The 23,212-nt window shown below is 41.5% G+C and overlaps 1 protein-coding gene across 1 annotated transcript in view; it reads right to left on the bottom strand.

The window, feature by feature from the left end:
- Positions 1–1,386: 1,386 nt before the first annotated feature.
- The window catches only part of LOC115163541 (G protein-activated inward rectifier potassium channel 4-like), a 33,408-nt gene continuing 11,582 nt past the window's right edge, over positions 1,387–23,212 (bottom strand). Inside the window, exons 2-4 of the mRNA XM_029715531.1 lie at positions 22,160–22,242; positions 16,829–17,702; positions 1,387–3,320 (exon numbers count right to left, since the gene is read on the bottom strand). Coding sequence (XP_029571391.1) covers positions 2,962–3,320; positions 16,829–17,702; positions 22,160–22,222 — 1,296 coding nt within the window. The 5' untranslated portion in view covers positions 22,223–22,242 and the 3' untranslated portion in view covers positions 1,387–2,961. The remainder of the gene's footprint in view (positions 3,321–16,828; positions 17,703–22,159; positions 22,243–23,212) is intronic.

Below are 23,212 nucleotides of genomic sequence, written 5' to 3'. Positions count from 1 at the left end.
AAGACCAAGGAGCCACTCTAAACAGGTCAGCGACAAAGTTGTGAAGAAGTACAGATCAGGGTTGAGTTATATATTTTTTTTCTAAACTTTGAACATCCCATGGAGCACTATTAAATCCATTATAAAAAAATGGAAAGAATATTCCACCACAACAAACCTGCCAAGAGAGGGCCGCCCACCAAAACTCACGGACCAGGCAAGGAGGTTATTAATCAGAGAGGCAACAAAGAGACCAAAGATAACCCTGAAGGAACTGCAAAGCTCCACAGCGGAGATTGGAGAATCTGTCCATAGGACCACTTTAAGCCGTACATTCCACAGAGCTGGGCTTTACAGAAGAGTGGCCAGAAAAAAAGCCATTGCTTAAAGAAAAAGCATGTGGGAGACTCCCCACACATATGGAAGAAGGTACTCAGGTCAGATGAGACAAAAATGTAGCTTTTTAGCCATTAAGGAAAACGCTATGTCTGGCGCAAACTCAACACCTCTCATCACCCAGAGAATAACATCCCCACAGTGAAGCATGGTGGTGGCAGCATCATGCTGTGGGTATGTTTTTCATTGGCAGGGACTGAGAAACTGGTCAGAATTGAAGGAATGATGGATGGCGCTAAATACAGGGCAATTCTTGAGGGAAACCTGTTTCAGTCTTCCAGAGATTTGAGACTGGGACAGAGGTTCACCTTCCAGCAGGACAATGACCCCTAAGCATACTGCTAAAGCAACACTTTAGTGGTTTAAGAGGACACCTTTAAATGTCTTGGAATGGCCTAGTCAAAGCCCAGACCTCAATCCAATTGAGAATCTGTGGTATGACTTAAAGATTGCTGTACACCAGCGGAACCCATCCAACTTGAAGGAGATGGAGAAGTTTTGCCTTGAAGAATGAGCAAAAATCCCAGTGGCTAGATGTGCCAAGCTTATAGAGACATACCCCAAGAGACTTGCAGCTGTAATTTCTGCATAAGGTGGCTCTACAAAGTATTGGCTTTGTGAATAGTTATGCACGCTCAAGATTTCAGTTTTTTTGTCTTATTTCTTGTTTGTTTCACAATAAAAAAATATTTTGCATCTTGGAAGTGGTAGGCATGTTGTGTAAATCAAATGATACAAACCCCCCAAAACATCTATTTTAATTCCAGGTTGTAAGGCAACAAAATAGGAAAAATGCCAATGGGGTAAATACTTTCGCAAGCCACCATAGCTCTCTCTCTCGCTGTGAGGGGAATAACTCCTAACCACACATACTTACAAAGGACTTAATTAACACACTAACAAACGCACACATACATGTGTGCACGGACAGGCGGACACAGATACCCACATAAACATGCACACAAGCACACAAACACACACACACGGTTCTCTAACAGAAACATACTGTAATGTGCTTTTGGCCATATTAGGTTTATTCCCATGAGAACACACAGAAAACAGATGACATTCCAGCTATGGGAGCAGTTCTTTTTCTCTAATGATAAAGGATCTTTATGTAAATGGAATAAATATTATGCTACAATGTCACAGCGAAATAAAATACATTGATGGGACAAGTGTCCAGAAAAATGCAAATAAATGTTATAGAAGGGGGGAGAAGGGTTAACGTTTAAGAGATTTGTCATTTTAGCTATCATCAATGTATTGGTTGTCAATATCTGTAGAAAATGTTAATTGCAGTTTGCATGCCTAGAAAATACCCTGTATTATTAGCAGTGTATTAAACTTGTTATGTCGAGGGGACAGTTCATTATCATGCAAGCTCTGTCACAAACATCCTCAAAATACAACTGTAGAAAATGTGACAAGTAACAGGGTCAAACACTCTCTCAAGCAGAGACAACAGGAGCAGGCTGAGTCCAGACCAGGACTACGGGTAGATTAGAACTGAATCTGGACCTCAAATAATACAATTTTATTGTTTTTTTTATTTAAAGAGAACTAACCAAAGGTTAAAGAAGAAGAATAGCACTAAAAGCTTGTATTATGTCACAGTGCAGGTAAGAAACACTCATGAGCGTAGACATCATTATTAACCTGCTTGTATCATCAGAAGCCTATACACAACACCATGCACTAAAATATGCACCAGTCAGGGGCAGGAGGGGGGACAGGGATGGAGGAAAGGGGGGCATATCAGGGTCACAGGACTTGTGCTTATGTATCATGAGTATCAAAATGAGGTACTGCCCGTTCCTCTGGTTCCAATACTGAGGAACTCTCTGGGCCCTGTGTTTTGCTCTAGTATATTCCTCACACGTAATGCGATTAAGCATGACAGTGGAAACACAAGGGTGATTGGACAAAATGCGAAACGGAGATGATCGAACCCAATACAAAGAGACAGCTTGATCTATAGCTGCGAGCTGAACTGAGCTGAGCTCCACTTCCTGTCTACAGGAATGAAGGAGGGTTAAAGCGCGGCTGCGTACATATTGCCTTCAATTAGGAGTTTCCGTAGTGGAGTAATAACAAAGCGTGATGGGATTGAAGATAATGATCTGGTCCGCACATATTCTGTTATTGTGTTAGGAGCAGCAGGGAGCAACATGGGGAGATATTAGCCAAGAGATGGAATCAATACGCGATCAGCAGAATCAACAACCTCTAAAATGAGGATATTGGATCATTTGTAAGATGTGATATTCACTCATCATGGCTACATGTTCCACTTCAGGTTACAGTATATCACTTGAGCTATTACTAGTGTAATGGAAATATGTGGTCGCCTCAAATACATAAAGACAATACGACCAATCTGGAGTAAGTGTGTGTGTGTGTCTGTGTTTGTGTGTATTTGTGTCTACAAAACAAATATATACTATAGACTGACACTCTAGAGAAGTATTGCATGGGGAGGGGGGATCTTTGATCTCCAAGCAATGCAATGGAACAAGCTGGCCATTGACTAAATTAAGCATAGTCTTTAGTAACTTTGTCTCTGGTTTGGCTTATCTGAAGTAGTCAGTCCAGTCCGGGCTGGTCTTTCAGAGCTGCAGCTGAGCCGTTGATCTCCCCCCTCTCCCCCTCCTCCCCCTTGTCCACCTCTTTGGAGAGAGGGTTGTGGGTGGACATGGGCTCCAGGGTGTAGGGTTTGGGGAGCTCGGGCGTCAGCAGAGAGAGCGTGGGGAGCAGCTGGCCCTCTCGTACCGTAGCGGCTAGCTCTTTAGCGCTGCATGACGGCGTGTTGGTCTCGTAGATGTCGTGGAAGCTGTTGTAGTCCACCTCGTAGAAGCCCTTCTCTAGAGACAGGACTGGGGTGAAACGCCAGCCCCACAACACCTCTTTGTCCAGATAAGAGCTCCGGGCCTGGCAGGTCATCCCTGTTAACACACAGGCACGCACACATGCTCACACACACACACACACAAAATGAGAGCCAGAAGGAGGGAGGAATAGTAAATTATTCACAAAGAAGGCTCAACTCGAGTCAATAACAGTCTGAGGTCAGAGAGGATCAGTGAGAATAAGGTATGAGGAGCATCAGGACTGAGAGGTCCAAGAAGATGTACTCCACCTGGGATTCTCTGTGTGTCTACACCAATGTCCATGCCTCTGGATCCTCTGTCTCATAACCTGATATGAATCCAAAGTGTGCTCTACAAAGTATTATAAGTTAGATCTCACTAACCATACAGCCCTCACTGTAGTGTCCAACAAAATAGATGGGGAATATCTATCCACATTGAGTATGTAGACTATACTGCCCTAGCAAGCAAAAGGGCAGTAACTGCACATTTGGTAAAAAATGTGTTAATGACATTTAATACCTGCTTTATCATGTGGACGTACAGTATATCCTGCCTCCATTGTTTTGTGTTTTAGAGAAAATGGGAGGTAATGTTTGCAGTAGCTGCAAAAAAGTTACAGTGAAACCAAGGAAAAAAACAGTAACTGCCATCACTAACCTCAGTTAATAACTTTTATCTTTTAGCTTTGGGCTGCAGTGTCTACGGTTTACCTTGGTGTTACTGATTGTTCTTTGCTAATATAAGTATCAAACTATATGAAACTGACAACCACATATAAATAAATCTATGAACACAAGTTTGCAATAATAAATGGTCATGGAAACGTATTCCAGTAGGTGTACCAAGCAAGAAGGCAGGAACTACCATTTAGGGTCAAAGGTCATGTCAGAGGTCAAGGTCAATATGAATAAAAGATAATCTGTTAGTAAGACAACAAATTACCACATTTACAGTGATCTACCAACAACTAATTTGGTTTGACAATAAAAACACTTTAAAGGCATTCTTCTCAGTTCCAGTCAATTAGCTGCTCTTTTGCTTGCGAGGGCAGAATACTGGAGGGTTCTCATTGTAATTGACAGCACACAGCGTCCTTGATACACAATCAATTGATCTGATAAGCCAACTGCTTATTTAGGTAACTGGCATAGGGAAAAAAAATATTGGTGAATCACTGAATAAATATCTCTTGGTCTGTTGGGGAAAACAAAGATCCACCTATCTGCTGTGATCTAGAGCTAAATAACAGCATCTACAGCAGCCTGCTACTCTCCTGCTGTGATTACATCAGGGCATAGTAAATCCATTACTCTGGGTGGGAAGAAGACACAACACTATCTATTATATGAGAAGAGAGAGAAAGATGTGGTATGATCCTGTTGACTCAGCCTGGTCTCATAGACTAGACGTAACATAGTAAACATAAACCGGGATACCAAATTAGTACAAATCTGGTACACCAAATTAATATGATATGTCACATTTGGTATGGTTACATAAGACAGATGGCTACTTAAGACAAAAAGAAAAGCAGGGTGGTTGGTCGTGGTGGATGGGTGGGCGTACTACACGAATGTCTAGCAACTCAAAGGTTGTTAATGTTAGCAACCTAGCCACCTAGCTAGAATGCTTAACATAACGTACGTTTTGCAAAATCGTAACATATTGCACGTTTATTAAATTCGTAACATATTATATGTTTAATAAATTCGTAACATATAATATGAATTGTAAAATATAATTTGAAATGGGTGATGGACAGCCACAAATTAATACATACCACCCAAAAGTAACTATACTAAATGGATATCTCGGACTTACAGACAGAATAATACGAAATACTCTGAGACCTGGTTGGTTGACTGTAACCAGTGTTTGTTCATGTTTCAAATTAAGCAATAAATCCACTTTATAATGTACAATAGCGTTTTCTATACAATTCCAACATCTAGGTTAACATATGAATATATATATATTCATATATTCATATATTAACATATGAATTACATGTGGGCTCGGTGTGCATTATGCAAATGTATTCAGGCTACACAAGTAACCTACAGTACATGTGGTTAGATTAACATGCAAATGTTACATGTTGTTACATAATACAAAACAAGATACTATATTTAACACATTCATGAATCAGTTAGTCATTCTATTTTCAGTTTGACACACTCTTCTTTGAAATCACACAGTGAGCAAGAGGTATATTGGAGAAGAATGTTCAGTAAACAGACAAAATGTATTTATCTCTCTCCCTACCCTCCTTCCCTTTCATTATACATAGGACTAAGTTTATTCTCTCATTTAAAGGGATGCATACCCAAGGACATCTTTATATAGATTTCAGCGTTTACACAACAACAAAAATGTCCGAAAATGGAATAAAACAGGAATATTTGGTCTATAAATAAGGTGAAACTGTCTCATCCCCAACTCTTCTGAGAACATTAGAAACAACAGCAGTGCATATAGGCAACAAGAAACATTGCAGGAAGTTATTTTATGACTAGGGTCTTTGGGCGTAGTAACTCCAAAAGCTACTAAAACACAAAAAGTAAACCAGTGCTTATACAGTGGTTTACGAAAGTATTCACCCCCCTAGGCATTTTTCCTATTTTGTTGCCTTACAACCTGGAATTGAAATAGATTTTTGGGGGGGTTGTATCATTTGATTTACACAACATGCCTACCACTGTGAAGATGCTAAATATTTTTTTATTGTGAAACAAACAAGAAATGAGACAAAAAAACTGAAAACTTGAGCGTTCATAACTATTTGCACATTCTTCAAGGCAAAACTGCTCCAGCTCCTTCAAGTTGGATGGGTTCTGCTGGTGTACAGCAATCTTTAAGTCGATATCACATATTCTCAATTGGATTGAGGTCTGGGCTTTGACTAGGCCATTCCAAGACATTTAAATGTTTCCCCTTAAACCACTCAAGTGTTGCTTTAGCAGTATGCATGCTTAGGGTCATTGTCCTGCTGGAAGTTGAACCTCCGTCCCAGTCTCAAAACTCTGGAAGACTGAAACAGGTTTCCCTCAAGAATTGCCCTGTATTTAGTGCCATCAATCATTCCTTCCTTCAATTCTGACCAGTTTCCCAGTCCCTGCCGATGAAAAACATCCCCACAGCATGATACTGCCACCACCATGCTTCACTGTGGGGACGGTATTCTCAGGGTGATGAGAGGTGTTGAGTTTGCGCCAGACATAGCGTTTTCCTTGATGGCCATAAAGCTCCCTTTTAGTCTCATCTGACCTGAGTACCTTCTTCCATATGTTTGGGGAGTCTCGCACATGCCTTTTGGTGAAAACCAAATGTGTTTGCTTATTGTTTTCTTTAAGGAATGACTTTTTTTGGCCACTCTTCCGTAAAGCCCAGCTCTGTGGCATGTACGGCTTAAAGTGGTCATATGGACAGATATTCAAATCTCCACTGTGGAGCATTGCAGCTCGTTCAGGGTTATCTTTGGTCTCTTTGTTGCCTCTCTGATTAATTCCCCCCATGCCTGGTCCGTGAATTTTGGTGGGCGGCACTCTCTTGGCAGGTTTGTTGTGGTGCTATATTCTTTCCACTTTTTAATAATGGATTTAATGGTGCTCAGTGGGATGTTCAGAGTTTCTGACATTTTTTTTTATAACCCAACCCTGATCTGTACTTCTCCACATCTTTGTCCCTGATCTGTTTGGAGAGCTCCTTGGTCTTCATGGTGCCACTTGCTTGGTGGTACCCCTTGCTTAGGGGTGTTGCATACTCTGGGGCCTTTCAGAACAGGTGTATATATACTGAGATCATGTGACAGATCATGTGACCCTTAGATTGCACACAGGTGGACTTTATTTAACTAATTATGTGACTTCTGAAGGTAATTGGTTGCACCAGATCTTATGTAGGGGCTTCGTAGCAAAGGGGGTGAATACATGCACGCACCACTTTTCAGTTTTTATTTTTTAGAATTTTTTGAAACAAGTTGTTTTTTAAATTTCACTTCACCAATTTGGATTATTTTGTGTATGTCCATTACATGAAATCCAAATAAAAATCCATTTAAATTACAGGTTGTAATGCAACAAAATAGGAAAAACGCAAAGGGGGATGAAAACGTTTGCGAGGCTATGTAGCATGTTGTTCACCACAATTTCTCTACAGCTCTTCTCAGAGTTGGGATTGGAATAATCCATGGGCTTTTATAACACTACGCCACGGTGGTCTCTACCCAACCCTCCCCTCCATTCCCATCCAGAGTCACTTCTCAGGGCCATCAAACTTGAAGAGGCATGTGTGGGAGAGGGATGTCACCTCTCTGCATCATTCATTTAGCATCCAGCAGCAGCACAACAGAGCCTATTCACTCACATACTGGACCTTGATCCATCTTAAGCCTGAGAGTCAATAGAACACTGGAATGTGTTTCTGGCCCCTTAAAAACACCAGCCAGCACCTCAACATCAGGGTTCCTCTGGCTATTTCTATCTAGAGAGCTGTGTGTGTGCTGCCTGACAGTGAGTTCAGCTGACACAATGGAAGGCTCATACGCATGTACGCATGCCCGCACACACACCACTTGGTAACACAGTTTCTCTGGACCCCCGCAAAGTCTTTTAATGCCAAAGAATACAGTCAGTCCATCCTCAAAACCCTAGCTTAGAAGGGGTTGTTTCATTATGCAGTGTACTATCTATATCTATATATCGTAATTAGCTGCTATTTATAAACTTTTTATGAAAATTACACATCAAATAGCCTAACAATGTGGAAAAAAGTAGTCGGCTTAAGTATAAATTCAGCCACTATTTACTGTTGAACTCAGTGAGTTTTGTCTGGCTTATAGCCTACACCAGTGGTTCCCAAACATTTTATAGTCCCGTACCCCTACAAACATTCAGCTGCATACCCCCTCTAGCACCAGGGTCAGCGCACTCTCAAATATTGTTTTTTGCCATCATTGTAAGCCCGCCACACATACACTATACGATACATTTAATAACATAAGAATGAGTGTGAGTTTTTGTCACAACCCGGCTCGTGGGAAGTGACAAAGAGCTCTTATAGGACCAGGGCACAAATAATAATATAATAATAATAATCAATAATTTTGCTCTTTATTTAACCATCTTACATATAAAACCTTATTTGTTCATAAAAAATGGTGAAAAATTCACCACAGATTAATGAGAAGGGTGTGCTTGAAAGAATGCACATAACTCGGCAATGTTGGGTTGTATTGGAGAGAGTCTCAGTCTTAAATAATTTGTACACACAGTCTGTACCTGTGTTTAGTTTTCATGCCAGTGATGGCCAAGAATCCCCTCTCACATCCCAGAGTTGCCTCTTCACTGTTGATGTTGAAACTGGTGTTTTGCAGGTACCATTTAATGAAGCTGCCAGTTGAGGACTTGTTTCTCAAACTAGACACTCTAATGTACTTGTCCTCTTGCTCAGTTGTGCACCGGGGCCTCCCACTCCTCTTTCTATTCTGGTTAATTCCAGTTTGCGCTGTTCTGTGAAGGGAGTAGTACACAGCATTGTACGAGATCTTCAGTTTCCTGGCAATTTCTCACATGGAATAGCCTTCATTTCTCAGAACAAGAATAAATTGATGAGTTTCAGAAGAAAGTTATTTGTTTCTGGCATTTTGAGCCTGTAAGCGAACCCACAAATGCTGATGCTCCAGATACTCAACTAGTCTAAAGAAGGCCAGTTTTATTGCTTCTTTAATCGACACAACAGTTTTCAGCTGTGCTAACATAATTGCAAAAGGGTTTTCTAATGATCATTTAGCCTTTTAAAATTATAAACTTGGATTAGCTAACACAACGTGCCGTTGGAACACAGGAGTGATAGTTGCTGATGATGGGCCTCTGTATGCCTATATAGATACAGTGGGGCAAAAAAGTATTCCATAAAAAAATCAGCCGTTTCCAGCAACAATAGTCATTTACAACATGAACAATGTCTACACTGTATTTCTGATCAATTTGATGTTATAATGGACAAAAAAAGAGTTTTCTTTCAAAAACAAGGACATTTCTAAGTGACCCCAAACTTTTGAACGGTAGTGTAGGTACGTGGTTGCAAAGGGCATCAGTGTCTTGCCAAGGCAGGATACTCTGAGCGCAGCCCAATCCAGAAATCTGGCAGTGGCTTCTGATTAAATTACATTTCTACAGAACCGCTTGTTGCAATTCCGATGAGGCTCTCTTGTTCAGATATCGGTAAGTGTGCTGGAGGCAGGGCATGAAAGGGATAACGAATTCAGTTGTTTGTGTCATCTGTTTTGGGAAAGTACCTGCGTAATTGCGCACCCAACTCACTCAGGTGCTTCGCTGTATCACATTTGACATTGTCTGTAGGCTTGAGTTCATTTTCACACAAAAAATCATACAATGATGGAAAGACCTGTGTGTTGTCAGGCATTCCCTTGGCTGCAAGAGCCTCTCGGTGGATGTTGCAGTGTACCCAAGTGGCGTCGGGAGAAATGCTTGCACGTGTGTTACCGCTCCACTATGTCTCCCTGTCATGGCTTTTGCGCCATCAGTACAGATAGCAACACATCTTGACCACCAAAGTCCATTTGATGTCACAAAGCAGTTCAGTGCTTTAAAATTACCCTCTCCTGTTGTCCTGGTTTCCAATGGTTTGCAGAAAAGGATGTCTTCCTTATTTTACCCCCAATGAACGTAACGGACATATACCAGGAGCTGTGCCAGGCCCGCCACGTCTGTTGACTCATCCAGCTGTAACGCACAGAATTCACTGGCTTGTATGCATAGCAGTAATTGTTTCAAAACATCTACTGCCATGTCACTGATGCGTTGTGAAACAATGTTATTTAATGAAGTCCTTGTCTGTATAGTTTTTTGGGCCTTTTCCCCCAGCATTGTCCCAGCCATATCTGCAGCAGCAGGAAGAATGAAGTCCTCCACAATAGTTTGGGCTTGCCTGTCCTAGCCACTCGGTAGCTCACCATATAAGACACTTCTAGCCCCTTCTTATTAATGGTATCTGCTGCACGTCTTCCTACTGAAAAGTCATCTTAATTCTTGCTCAAAAAAGTCCTGTGGCTTATTTTTCAAATTGACATGTTTTGTTTCTATATGTCTGCACAAAGGTGAAGGTTTCATTGAGTTGTGAGATAGTACTTTTGCACATATAGCACACTGGGGTTGAGGAGTGGCACTACTCCCAATATAAGTGAACCCCAAATCAATGTAGTTCTCATCATATTTGCACCTCTTCGATGGTCCAACGTCCCTGTCTGTTGTTCGGTGCTTTCCCGGATAACGGGGCAGTATCTCTTCGGCTGCATCAGATTCACAAATGTCAGTGTCAATGCTAGCTGGGCTAACAACAAATGTAGAATTACTGATGCTAGCATTGGATGTGCTCGTGGAAGCAGTACAACTTGTGTTGTCGACAGGTGCAGGTGTAGTATTGCTGGTAGTAGCAATACTACCAGTGGAGCTGGTATGTGTCTCTACGGACGCGGGCCTTACTTTATTTAACAATTAATCAATTTTTGAGCAAACGGAATAAGCAGCAACTACGTTTGGCTACATACGGACCGTTAGTGGAATTCCCGTGAGGGAGTAACGGTTGATGCAATTGGATGTTAATTATTTGACTAGGCTACCTGTATTTGACATTGTGTTGTTATTTCGCTGAACACTAGATGGTTTAATTTTTGGGGGTCAGTGAAACAAGGCTAGTCAGGCGAGAAATTAACCTCACCAAAATGTATAGCCCCATTGGAAAATATTAATGGACTGTTTGAAAATGTGAAGATTTAAAAAAAAAAAACATAAATCACATTTTTATTTGGCGTACCCCCAACGGCATTGGGGTACGCATACTGTGGAGGTACGCCTACCCCAGTTTGGGAATACCTAGCCTACACAAATGGGCTGCAATATTCAAGGCAAATTAAATTAAATCAAATTAAATCCTACTTGAGAGACTCACCTGGTCTCCTGATGTCCTGCTTTTTTGTGTGCAAATGTTTTGAGTGACTGTTGATATTGCAACCACACAATTCAAATGCCGGTTCACCAGTATGAACGAAATCGCAAACCGCTTTTTTTGTTCAAGCCCTCAAGAACTGTTATCTGCTAAATATGATAATCTGTTTGCATCTGCTAATTTATCGGCTGTCCAATGTCCAGACAACCTGTCCCCAGAGCTTCCTATACAGTTAATCTCTTTCCGTAGCATGTTGAGACCAGCAATTAAGGCGAATGTGAGGCTCAATTAAAGATGTTGTAGAACTGCTGTATTTGAAGCTCTCTTCTGCCCATTTTCCCTGATGTTGCTACGGCAGTCAAGCTGTTTTTATCATCCCTGTAACTTCTGTGGAGAGATTGAGAGACTAAAACTCATAAAGAACTAACTAAGAATCATTAGGCTCTTGGTCTGATATGCACTTTTGAACACCTGAGTACGCTCCACTCATTGCACTGGAGCTGTCCTATCCTTAGGCAACGGCATTTGTTCACCGACAGAGCTCGTTGCCCCCCCTCCCCCCCCCCCCGGGTGTCTGGTACGCCAGTGACACACACACACACACACACACACACACACACACACACACACACACACACACACACACACACACACACACACACACACACACACACACACACACACACACACACACACACACACACACTGGATGACAGCTGGTAACACAATGCAGGCTGTATGGGGACACAAAACACCTTGTTTTCTCTTGTGCATTGCAATACTTGCTGACGTGTGTTTTCTGTTCAGTTTGTCAGGGAGGATTAAAATGGTTATTAGCTTAGCTTGGCTTGAATTTTAAATGTAGAGGCTCTCATAAGATGTTAATTTGTGATATTGTATTTGAAGCAGGTTCTAATAAATAGTGTATGGACATTTTAATAATATATGTGCTGTGAGAATGATAATCAGTGTATCGTACAAGACTATTTGATGTCTTCTCTTTATATCTGTTACAATGACAAAGACATTGACATAATATTCTTTGACATTAATTAATGTTTTCTAATTATCTGAAATGCTCAAGGCGAGAGAGAAATGAAAGTTGTCAGTGATATAAGCTGCTGACTCAGTGTTTTTGTCCAATCTACAGGGTGGTAAGGTCATTAGCATGAAATTGAAACTGTTCCAATCCCTCATCACCTCTTAATATCTTGTCTCTGTCAGAATTCAGAATGCTTTAGCATTCTATCTGCAGGCGGCTCATACCTTATAGACTGTGTGTATGAGTGTTTATATGACAGGCTCTGTTGACAGCAGCAGCAAATGTCGGATTTTATTTTTGTCAATGAGATTATGCTTATGCAATCAGATGCTTGCTGAAGGGCTATAAATGTCCACACTGCAAAAAATGTACACAAAAAGGGCAGTTTACTGTACTTCAAGAGATGGAGATGTGTTTTGCATTGGTGGCTGTTTATCATCTGCTTGGCTATAGGAATGGATCCCACTAACCATCCAAATGATTCCCCTATTAGTCTGAAAATCCTTACTGTCTGTCAACAGCACATTAACTACCGTACAAGCCGAGTAATTTATCACTGCAGCAGATGATGTACCCCATATAGAATCTATCTAGCCATAACAGAGCAGGCTAACAAACCATTGTAATGACATCAATTCAAAAGTTGCTGCACCAATGGGGTTACTGTAATGGTGTCTTTGACCTTATAATAAATCCACTGGTTGTTAACTCTAAGTAATGCAAAAAAAAAGTGAGCCATCATTACCCAATTTAGATACTGTGGGCTTCGATCCAACAGTAAGAGTTGTAGACCTATGCTTTCTCTGGCTTATAGCCAATACCAAGATGACTGATCACTTGGGCCATTCGTCAGATGCAGTACAGTTGCAATTTACACAAAGTCCACAAAATCAATGTCATTAGCAAGAGCCGACTATATCCCCCGTAGCATTGATTTCCTCTCCTGCAGATTAACAGCATTTAATGCAAAATGGTTGAAGGCCACAATTCCCAGGTCAGGAGATGTCCTTCTGTTAATTCCTGTGAGAAAAACGTGTGATTGCTAAAAACAAACTTTAGTATCATGACATGGTGGGGGAGGGGTCAGAATTACTCAATGATCAGTGATTGCCATGACGACATGGTCCAGTCTGCCATGCTCTTACTGGTCAAGAGGAAAGTGATGCGATTTAATGCCTGTGTCTAGGCATCAGGCACAGTGTGAGTGTGATGGTTGACTACTGGTGGTATGAAAAGACAAATTAAATAAATCCCCCCAAAAATAGAGCAGAAATGTTCAGATGTATGAAAGGCAGTGACAGATCAAATTAGTGGTTGGTGATTTCTGTATTTTAAAAACAGGGGAGGTTAAAACGCAGACAGAAAATCCTCTGTCCACCGATTCAAATATTCCTAATTATGCTGCTGTGTTTTTCTTGTAGTCACTGCATTTAAACTGCATTTACATGATGGGGAGAAATATTTCTGTTATAAAAAGATGTTCTGCGTTTTTGACACAAAGATCAACTGTACTAGTTGTTCAGGCTCTGGTCTTGTCCATCTTGATTACTGTCTGGTAATATGGTCAGGTGCGACAAAGAAAGACCTACCAAAGCTGCAGCTGGCTCAAAATGCCTTGACCTTAACTGCATACACACCATGCATGATAATCTTTCCTGGTTGAGGAAAGGTTGACTACTTCTCTTTTTGAGAAATATTTGTATGTTAAAAATGCCTAAGCCTCCTTGTATAATCTATTTACATATATTTTTTGTCATTTAGTAGACACTCTTATCCAGAGCAACTTACAGGAGCAATTAGGGTTAAGTGCCTTGCTCAAGGGCACATCGACACATTTTTTACCTAGTCAGCTCAGGGATTCAAACCATTAACTATTCAGATACTGGCCCAAACCTCTTAACCGCCAGGCTACCTACATACACTTCAAACAGACATGTCCCACCAGACACCCCACAATGGGTTTCTTCACGGTACCCAAACCAAAATTAATGATTTTGACCAGATTTAATGCGTCACCCAGTTATTTATAGAGCCATGCTATTGTGTAATGCTCTGCCACCAGAGGTTACTCAGGCAAAAAGCAAGCTTAGTTAAAAAAAAACAGATTAAAAAGACATCTTGTATCACAGATCCTCTCCTCTTTCTAAAGATCTAATTTAACTGTACTGCATATAGGAATATTAATATGTGTATATATGAATAGTGTCTAAATAGTATTTTGGTTTTCTCTTGGTGTCATACCAATATATATCTCTTATTTTAATCCCAATTCTTTTTTTTAGGAAGGGTAGTTGCTGCACGTGCAGTAGTCCCAGTCGGTATTAGATAGAACGTCGTGGACCCGTTCGCCTGTGGGGAAAACAACCTGTGGTTACCTAGGTTACCCAATTGCCTCACAGCTAAAATGTTTGTTTTTTCAAACACAATTTTCTTGTTGTCTGCTTGTTTAGAATATTATTAAACTACATTAAAGAAAAGTAAAACAGGTCTAAATATTACTTTTCAACATTGCCTGTTCTCGAGCGTTCTCTGTACTTAGAAAAACCTAATATTGTAGAGCTTTTCTTATGTCCCTTTTCATGACGGCGCTTGCAGCCATGTGAGTGAGTGCTAGTTAGCTACTGACTGGAACAATAAGCTAGCCCAAACCAACAACTCAAACAAACAGACTATACCGCTACAATTAGTAAGTGGAGTTACAAACGGACTATTCTAAACAATTTCCCACCAATATGCTAGGTGGCTAATGCTACTTCCTGACATTGCATACAGTATTCAGGGTAAACAACAGACTGCTGCAACCTGATTGGCTGAGCCACTCCAGTATGGTGGTGGAAAAAGGGGATTCATGAAGAAAGTATGCATATTTTCCCCGTTTTGTTCCACCTTCTCGCCATTAAATTGAGTTAAGGAGGAAATTGACGTCTTTGCTGCCTGAACGGAGAATGTTTTATGTACGAACCGGTCCATGGGGATACGAGTGAATAGCAGGCTGCATACATTCCCTTTGGACTGTAAGATGAAGCAAATCAATATCGCCATCTGCCTGCCTTTGGCCTAGGCTTCATCAAGGAGCACAAATAAATAATTGCATCATTGTATCTTTGTACACCCTGACGAAGGCCATGCTGCCGAAATGCTTCATTTAAATGAGTTTTTAAATATTTGTTCCATTGAACATGCCATACAAATAAAGGCATTGTAATTACTTGAAGAGTGTCTTGTTTCTCCTTTCTTTTTAAAAACATTCACTAGGAAGAAGAAAAATCATGACCCTACGGAATAATGTAAGCTAGTGACATGTAGAATGCATTGTATTTAGATTACTGCATTATAATCTGTCCTTGAACAAAGGCCAATACACAATGCGTTAGGCTTGCACATACAGTGTTTACCTGAGTGGACTAATTCACCACAGGAACATATTAGGAGCAAATAAGGAATTAGCAGTGGAGTGTGGCCAGGGCTGTACAAGTGTCGTCATTCCCTCTGCTACTGTGATAAATAAGCAGATTTCCTCAATCAATAATCAATACAAAGACTTCCAAGGCTACCAGGAAGCTAGCTGGGGATCTCGTGAATGCAAATAGTTCAAGTCTCTGGGATGCAACTCACTAGGCAAGGGACATTTTTTTTTACAGTTTGAATTTAAATGTAAAAAAAAGGTTTAATCTCCCTTTCCTGGCTTTTTTACAGACGTGTATAAAAAGGTGGTTCTGTGTTTTTGGTGGTAACATTCCAGAGAAGAGAATACGTTAGCCAGGGCAGTACTGTCTGCAACCCTCCTGGAGCGGTTTCTTTCATTACTGCAACACCTCTCCCTAAACACAGACCAGCGTGGGAGGCTAACGCTCCTTCCTTTTACAAACAAACATCTCAAAGAGGCCTCCCTGATGCACCAACATAGGGGAGATGCGGGCCTTAGTATGGATGTGGAAACATTTGCCTACCTGCAACAACCTTCCAAATAAAGACCCTGCCCACTGTTCTTTTTTGGGTCATTTGTCTTTGTGGAAAATTACAAAGATGGTCATGGTAATAGGAAATAACCTATGCTCTCAAAAAGCTATATTTTTTATTTTTTAAATGGTCTCTTATGAAACTAGAACAGCCATATTTACCCAAGTTGGTAAATATATTTATTACTGTATATGCAGATCCAAACCACATGGTACCTTTAGAAATTGTGTTTGTATGGGTTGGAAATTGTCTGGTTTGTTGAATGAAAGACATGACATGATCAATGAATATGAAGAACCACAATGGATTTACTGAACAGACAAGAGTTGAAATGGAACTGACCAAGGCCCTATTCAGAAACAACACCTAGCTGTCCCCTACCCCCTATGCACCAGTGTAGATGCAAAATTATTGGTCAATTCCACCAAGCCAATCAGAAGACAAGTTGGCGCTACTACCATATTGCTTATATAACTATCTAATTGTTTCAGGTCTACATGAAGGGTCTATGGGCTAGGGGTCCAATACACTAGTGAACTTCACTCAGGTGACCACTAACCTGGTGCCCTATACTCTGGTGACCTATTAGCCTTGGTTCAAGAGGACGTACCCGTAGCTTCGACCATGCCCTCCAGGATGACCACGATCTCAAACTCCTCCTTATCCATCTGTGCCTGGGACAGCTCCCAGAAGGGGCTCTTCTCGTTGATCTCGTGGGAGATTATGAGTGGGGAGACCAGGAAGAGCCGGTCGTCTCCCGTGTCGAAGCCGATGTTGATGTCCGTCTGGTTGAGAGGGATGAACTCCCCCTCCTTGGTCTGCTGTGAGCGGATCAGCTTGGCCCGGATGGAGGCCTCCACAATGTGGGAGTTGCGCAGGTCCCCGACTCTGAACATGAGACACAGCTTGTTGTCCCGCACAGAGATCACCGCCTTGTGGGAGAACATGAGCGTCTCGGCGCGGTTTTTGGGCTGGGAGATCTTCACGAACATGCAGCCCACCATCATGGCATTGACGATGGAGCCCAGGATGGCCTGGATCAGCAGCAGGATGATGCCCTCAGGGCACTTCTCTGTGATGACGCGGTAGCCATAGCCAATGGTGGTCTCCGTCTCGATGGAGAAGAGGAAGGCTGAAACGAAGCTGTTGAGGTTCTCAACGCAGGGGGTCCAGCCCTCCTCATCGCTGTGCCACAGGTCCCCTCGGATCAGGGCGATGATGTACCACAGCAGGCCGAAGAACAGCCAGTTGACCACGTACACCAGAGTGAAGATGAAGAGGCTGAAGCGCCAGCGCAGGTCTACCAGGGTGGTGAATAGGTCGCTAAGGTAACGGTAGGTCTCCTGCACGTTACCGTGGTGAACATTGCACTTGCCGTCTTTCTGCACATAGCGTTGCCGGGGCTTCTTGATGGGGTCGGCGATGAGGTGGGTGCGCTCGGTGGAGATCTGGGCCTCCCGCATGTGTTTGGGAAGCTTTTGCACCTGGAGAGACAGAGAGGAAGAGAGACAGTTCCGCTGAGACGTTGGTCACAATATCATTGTCTTCAGTAGTTAATGTGTGGAGCCAGGAGTGACCTGTTCAGGAAAAACACTGGGCCCTCGTTACAGTCTATTGCTAGAGACCATTGTTTTTCCTGGTCAGGTCAAAAGGTCAGCAAAAATGTCTGCCTCTATTCATGTGCAATGTCCTCATATTACCCTTGTTGCTACAATGTGTGAAACGTCCTCATATTACCCTTCTTGCTACAATGTGTGAAATGTCCTCCTATTACCCTTGTTGCTAAAATGTGTGAAATGTCTTCATATGTCTGTGTGGAATTTCCTCATATTACCCTTGTTGCTACAATGTGTGCATTGCAGTGCTGTCACACTGTCATGTTATATGAGAAAAAACACATTCTCAACCTTTTAAGTAATTGCTTTGACTTCATCCTCAACCACCTTCAACTGCCACCCTCATTGGGGTACGTGCAATGCCGTCGGGGGTACGCCAAATAAAAACGTGATTCACATTTAAAAACAGTGCATTTATATTTTCCAACAGGGCTATACATTTGGGTGAGGTTTTTCTCTTGCCTGAGTAGCCTTGTTTCACTGGAGAAAAAAATTAAACCATCTAGTGTTCAGCGAAATAACAACACAATGTCAAATACAGGTAGCCTAGTCAAATAATCAACATCCAATCACATTAACCATTACTCTCTCGCGGGAATTCCACTGACGGTCCGTATGTAGCCAAACATAGCTGCTGCTCATGTTGGTATCTGTACTGATGGCGCAAAAGCCATGACAGCTAGACATAGAGGAGTGGTAATGCGCGTGCAAGCAGTTGCTCCCGACGCCACTTGGGTACACTGCAGCATCCAGCGAGAGGCTCTTGCTACCAAGGGAATGCCTGACAGCATGAAAGACGTTTTGGACATTACAGTAAAAATGGTTAACTTCTGGGGCCTTGTTAAAGCAAGGCCCCAGAACTCTCGTGTATTTTCTGCACTATGCAATGATACGGGCAGCGACCATGTGACTCTTTTACAACATACTGGTTATCAAGGGACAAAGTATTGACACGTTTCTTTGAATTGAGAGACGAGTTTAAAGTTTTCTTTACTAACCATAATTTTCACTTGTCTGACCGCTTGCGTGATGACGAGTTTCTCATATGACTGGCCTATCTGGGTGATGTTTTTTCCTCGCCTGAATGATCTGAATCTAGGATTACAGGGACTCTCTGAAACTATATTCAATGTGCGGGACAAAAGTGAGGCTATGATTAAGAAGTTGGAGCTCTTCTCTGTCTGCATTAACAAGGACAACACACAGGTCTTTCCATCGTTGTATGATTTTTTGTGTGCAAATGAACTCAAGCTTACGGACAATGTCAGATGTGATATAGCGAAGCACCTGAGTGAGTTGGGTGCGCAATTACGCAGGTACTTTCCCGAAACGGATGACACAAACAACTGGATTTGTTATCACTTTCATGCCCTGCCTCCAGTCCACTTACCGATATCTGAACAAGAGAGCCTCATCAAAATTGCAACAAGCGGTTCTGTGAAAATGTAATTTAATCAGAAGCCACTGCCAGATTTCTGGATTGGGCTGCGCTCAGAGTATCCTGCCCTGGCATATTGCGCTGTTAAGACACTAATGCCCTTTGCAACCATGCACCTATGTGAGAGTGGATTCTTGGCCCTCACTGGCATGAAAACTAAACACAGACAGAGACTATGTGTGGAAAATGATTTAAGACTGAGACTCTCTCCAATACAACTCAACATTGCAGAGTTATGTGCATCCTTTCAAGCACACCCTTCTCATTAATCTGTGGTGAGTTATTCACAATTTTCGATGAACAAATAAGGTTTTCTATGTAAAATGGTTAAATAAAGCAAAATTATTGATTATTATTATATTATTATTTGTGCCCTGGTCTAATAAGAACTCTTTGTCACTTACCATGAGCCGTGTTATGACAAAAACTCACACTCATTCTTATGTTTAATACATGTATCGTATAGTGTGTGTGTGGCAGGCTTACAATGATGGCAAAAAAACTATATTTGAGAGTGCGCTGACCCTGGTGCTAGAGGGGGTATGCAGCTGGAGGTTGAATGCTTGAAGGGGTACTGGACTATAAAAAGTTTGGGAACCGCTGCCCTGGCTAATTGAAGTTAAGGGTCCTGATACTGTAGCTGCACTGCTCCCATAACATTGTGTGAGAGAGTGTCTCTCCAAGCACATGGTGCATCATGACTGTGGGAGGGAGAAGAGAGAGAGACCACAAGGGTATGGGGCCTTCATTCCTCACTGTTGGCCCAGCTCCAGACAGGCGATTTGTTTCCACAGCTGCGCCTCTCCTGTACCTCACTCCCTATGGGACACAGGCAGGCCTGGATAGGAACATAGGAGGCTGCTAATCTAGTCTTTTTTTTGCAACCGGCATTGAGTATAATTCAGATCCAGCTCCAAAACTGATATAATGGCTCCCGATGTTCAATTGAAGGAATCAAATTAAAGACATGACCTTGAAAATACATGCTATAGTCCTGCAAATGATTTAAATATAGATCTGAATACTGTAAGCAGGTTTCCATTGACCCAGGTTTATTCGACAAAAGTGAAACAAAAAATTATTGTGACACTTAATGGAAACAGCAGATATAGCAGGAATTTTGTAAAGATCTACAACATTTTTATCCATTCGACAGGGGTCGAGCAATAAACATTATATATTGTGACAAATTATGATGGAAAAAGGGTTTTTCGAATAAATGCTTGCCGAATAATTTTGAAGGTACACAGGGCATGTGACGTCAACACGTAACGATGAAGCCCCACTCCACATTTCATTCGAAATGCCTACTGCCTGTTAAATCTATCTTTGCAGGAACCTTGTCCTGACCCTTTGACTTTTGTGGTTGACTGAATGCAAGTTTCACCATCCAATTATTTCAGATCTACAGGTGTGCAAGTTTTACCATGGCACGGACCGTGGCGATACGTCGACACGAGAATTATTAGAATATGGTAAATATTTGTAAATTCTTGCATTCTATCCATGCTGGCTTTCGTGGACTACCTGAGACATGAAACGGATAGGTGGGAGGGCAAACAGCCTGTCACCAATTTATTAATCTGCAATTTGCCTAAATAGGTAATGGAAATACATCAACCATTTCATTTTTAATCAACACTGTAGATTTTTTTTAGCTGTGACGTCATTTCGGCCAGCTGTTTTTATTGACACAAGATAGTTAAATGGAAATGCACCATAGCAGACAATTGTCAAACCTATTTTCTATGAAAATGTTATAAATGTCGACAAAAAAAATCACTGGACAAGTTAATGGAAACATAGATACTGTTTGAAATTCTAGCTAGGGACTCTTCATTGTAGTTCTATAAACACACACACATTAGGAGAGTATTCCATGTATCAGATGTTGCTGTATTGATATATTATATAGTAATGAAAGGTTTGACAGTGAAGTGAAAGACAACACCCATTGACCAATACAGCAATTAGTCACTCAATGACATTGGGATCATGTGACGTGTGTTTGGGAGAAAGCAGGGGTTACTTGAAAATGTAATGTCTTCATTTAATTTGAGCTATTTTTCTACAGCAGGAAAATAATCATATAGCAACAGGAAATGTGAATTATTATGTGGATTAGAATGGACATTTAGGGGTAGGGGTTGCTACATTTTTCGTACATTTCAAAGTGGAAATTACAAACTTCAGAATCCTTTTTAAACCTTGAATACACTACAAATTTTAAATTTCCTGCATTGCAAGTTATCCTGCAACAGGGTGAACAAATTAAGATCCTACATCTGTACCTGTACAGTCCTAAATCAAAAACAATGGACCTATTTTTTTTCCATTTGAGAGTGTTAAAGAAATTCCTAATTGAGTGATTGATGAAGCCATCACAGACAGTGCTACAGTAGTGCAGCCAGCCCAGAGTCAATGACGTCCCCAGGGCGGATACTCCATAAACAAATTAATTAGCAGTTGCTGTGTGCTGGTGTTTTTCCACAATTGGTTTGCCTTACCACACTCAGGAAGAATAAATTAAATCGCCTCTGGAATAAAGACAAATAACCTGGACTATTTCACCATCCATTATCAGGACATGTGAGTCGTTTTCTCACAATCATCCTCTCTTTCCCTCTTCATGGTAGTGGGCTGAACCATCTATCCTCTTCCGCAGAGACAGTCAGGCACATGATCACCCTTCTTATAGGAAACTCATGATCCACAATGTTTCCCCCTCGTCCCCTTATATTTTTCCCTTACACCAGACACTTCCCATCTTTCACCACCCCCTCTTTCTTTCCCTCTTCCTCGCTCTCTCTCTACCTCCCAGCAGTGTCACACAGGACAATCGGGGGAGGGAGAGGAATGTGTGTGTGTATGGAAAACATGTTCTTACTGCTGTGGGTGTGACTCCTATCTCCATGTCGTGGTCCATGTGGTCTCGAGAATCTCCTGCCATCCTCAGGTGGAGCTCAACACCTGTGGGGAGAGAGGGAGATGGAGATTCAACAAGCTGCAAATATCCAATGAATTCAGCATTTCACTTTCATTAACGCACAGAATTATGCATCAATCAAATCTCAACAATATATTGTTTTTCACAATATATCCCCTAAGATCAATCAGGAAAAATCAAGGATCAGGAAAATTTCTGCATAGTCAATATTGCATTGGCTGATAACCCTGCAAAAAAAATACTTTTCTACACATGTCATGTCAATCACTTTAACGAAATCAATACTACTATGCCAGTCATCTGTTTGAATAGGAGCCACAACTAACAGTGAGCCTGAATCTTAACAATGCATGCTCAGGTCTCCATTTTCATGTTAAATCTAGGCTAAAACAGTACGTTCCAACAACCACACTAGCATTCCATTAAGAATGCAAATCCAGTACATTACTCCATGCTACAGTAGGTGTTATGTGAGGACAGTGAAGTCAGTAGTGAGGACATTAGAACAGAGCCTCAGTTCATCATAATAAGACAGACCTTTATCACCAACACAGAATGCTAATGTGTGGATTAACTCTGGACTCACATGAGAAATTGGACTCACTCTGTTAGCTAATTTGTAATCTCTGAATGAAGCAGTCTCAGCTGTCAGTAGCTACCGTGTTCAACCTTTGTTATCCCCCTGAGGAGGAGAGGAGGAGAACACATCAGTGCCAGGACGCTGCCTGGGCTGAACACCAACCCAACTGTTAAAAGCCCTGATGCTGCACGGACAAGCTGACCACTACTTGAATCACAATAATCACCAGCCTGGACACTTCACAATCTGTCCACGGCAGATTTTTGTCTTCATTTCTTTGTTTAAACTTCCCATGTGCCTACAATAATAACTCTTTCGCTTTTTTTGAAGTAACACCATGAAATGTGATTTGATGTAGTTTCGAAGACTTCTTTTCAAACAGTAAATGTGGTTTCTTTGTTGTTGTTTTGGCT

Source organism: Salmo trutta, chromosome 26, assembly GCF_901001165.1.
Source record: "Salmo trutta chromosome 26, fSalTru1.1, whole genome shotgun sequence".
Taxonomy (NCBI): domain Eukaryota; kingdom Metazoa; phylum Chordata; class Actinopteri; order Salmoniformes; family Salmonidae; genus Salmo; species Salmo trutta.
This window is presented reverse-complemented; position numbering and strand designations above follow the sequence as displayed.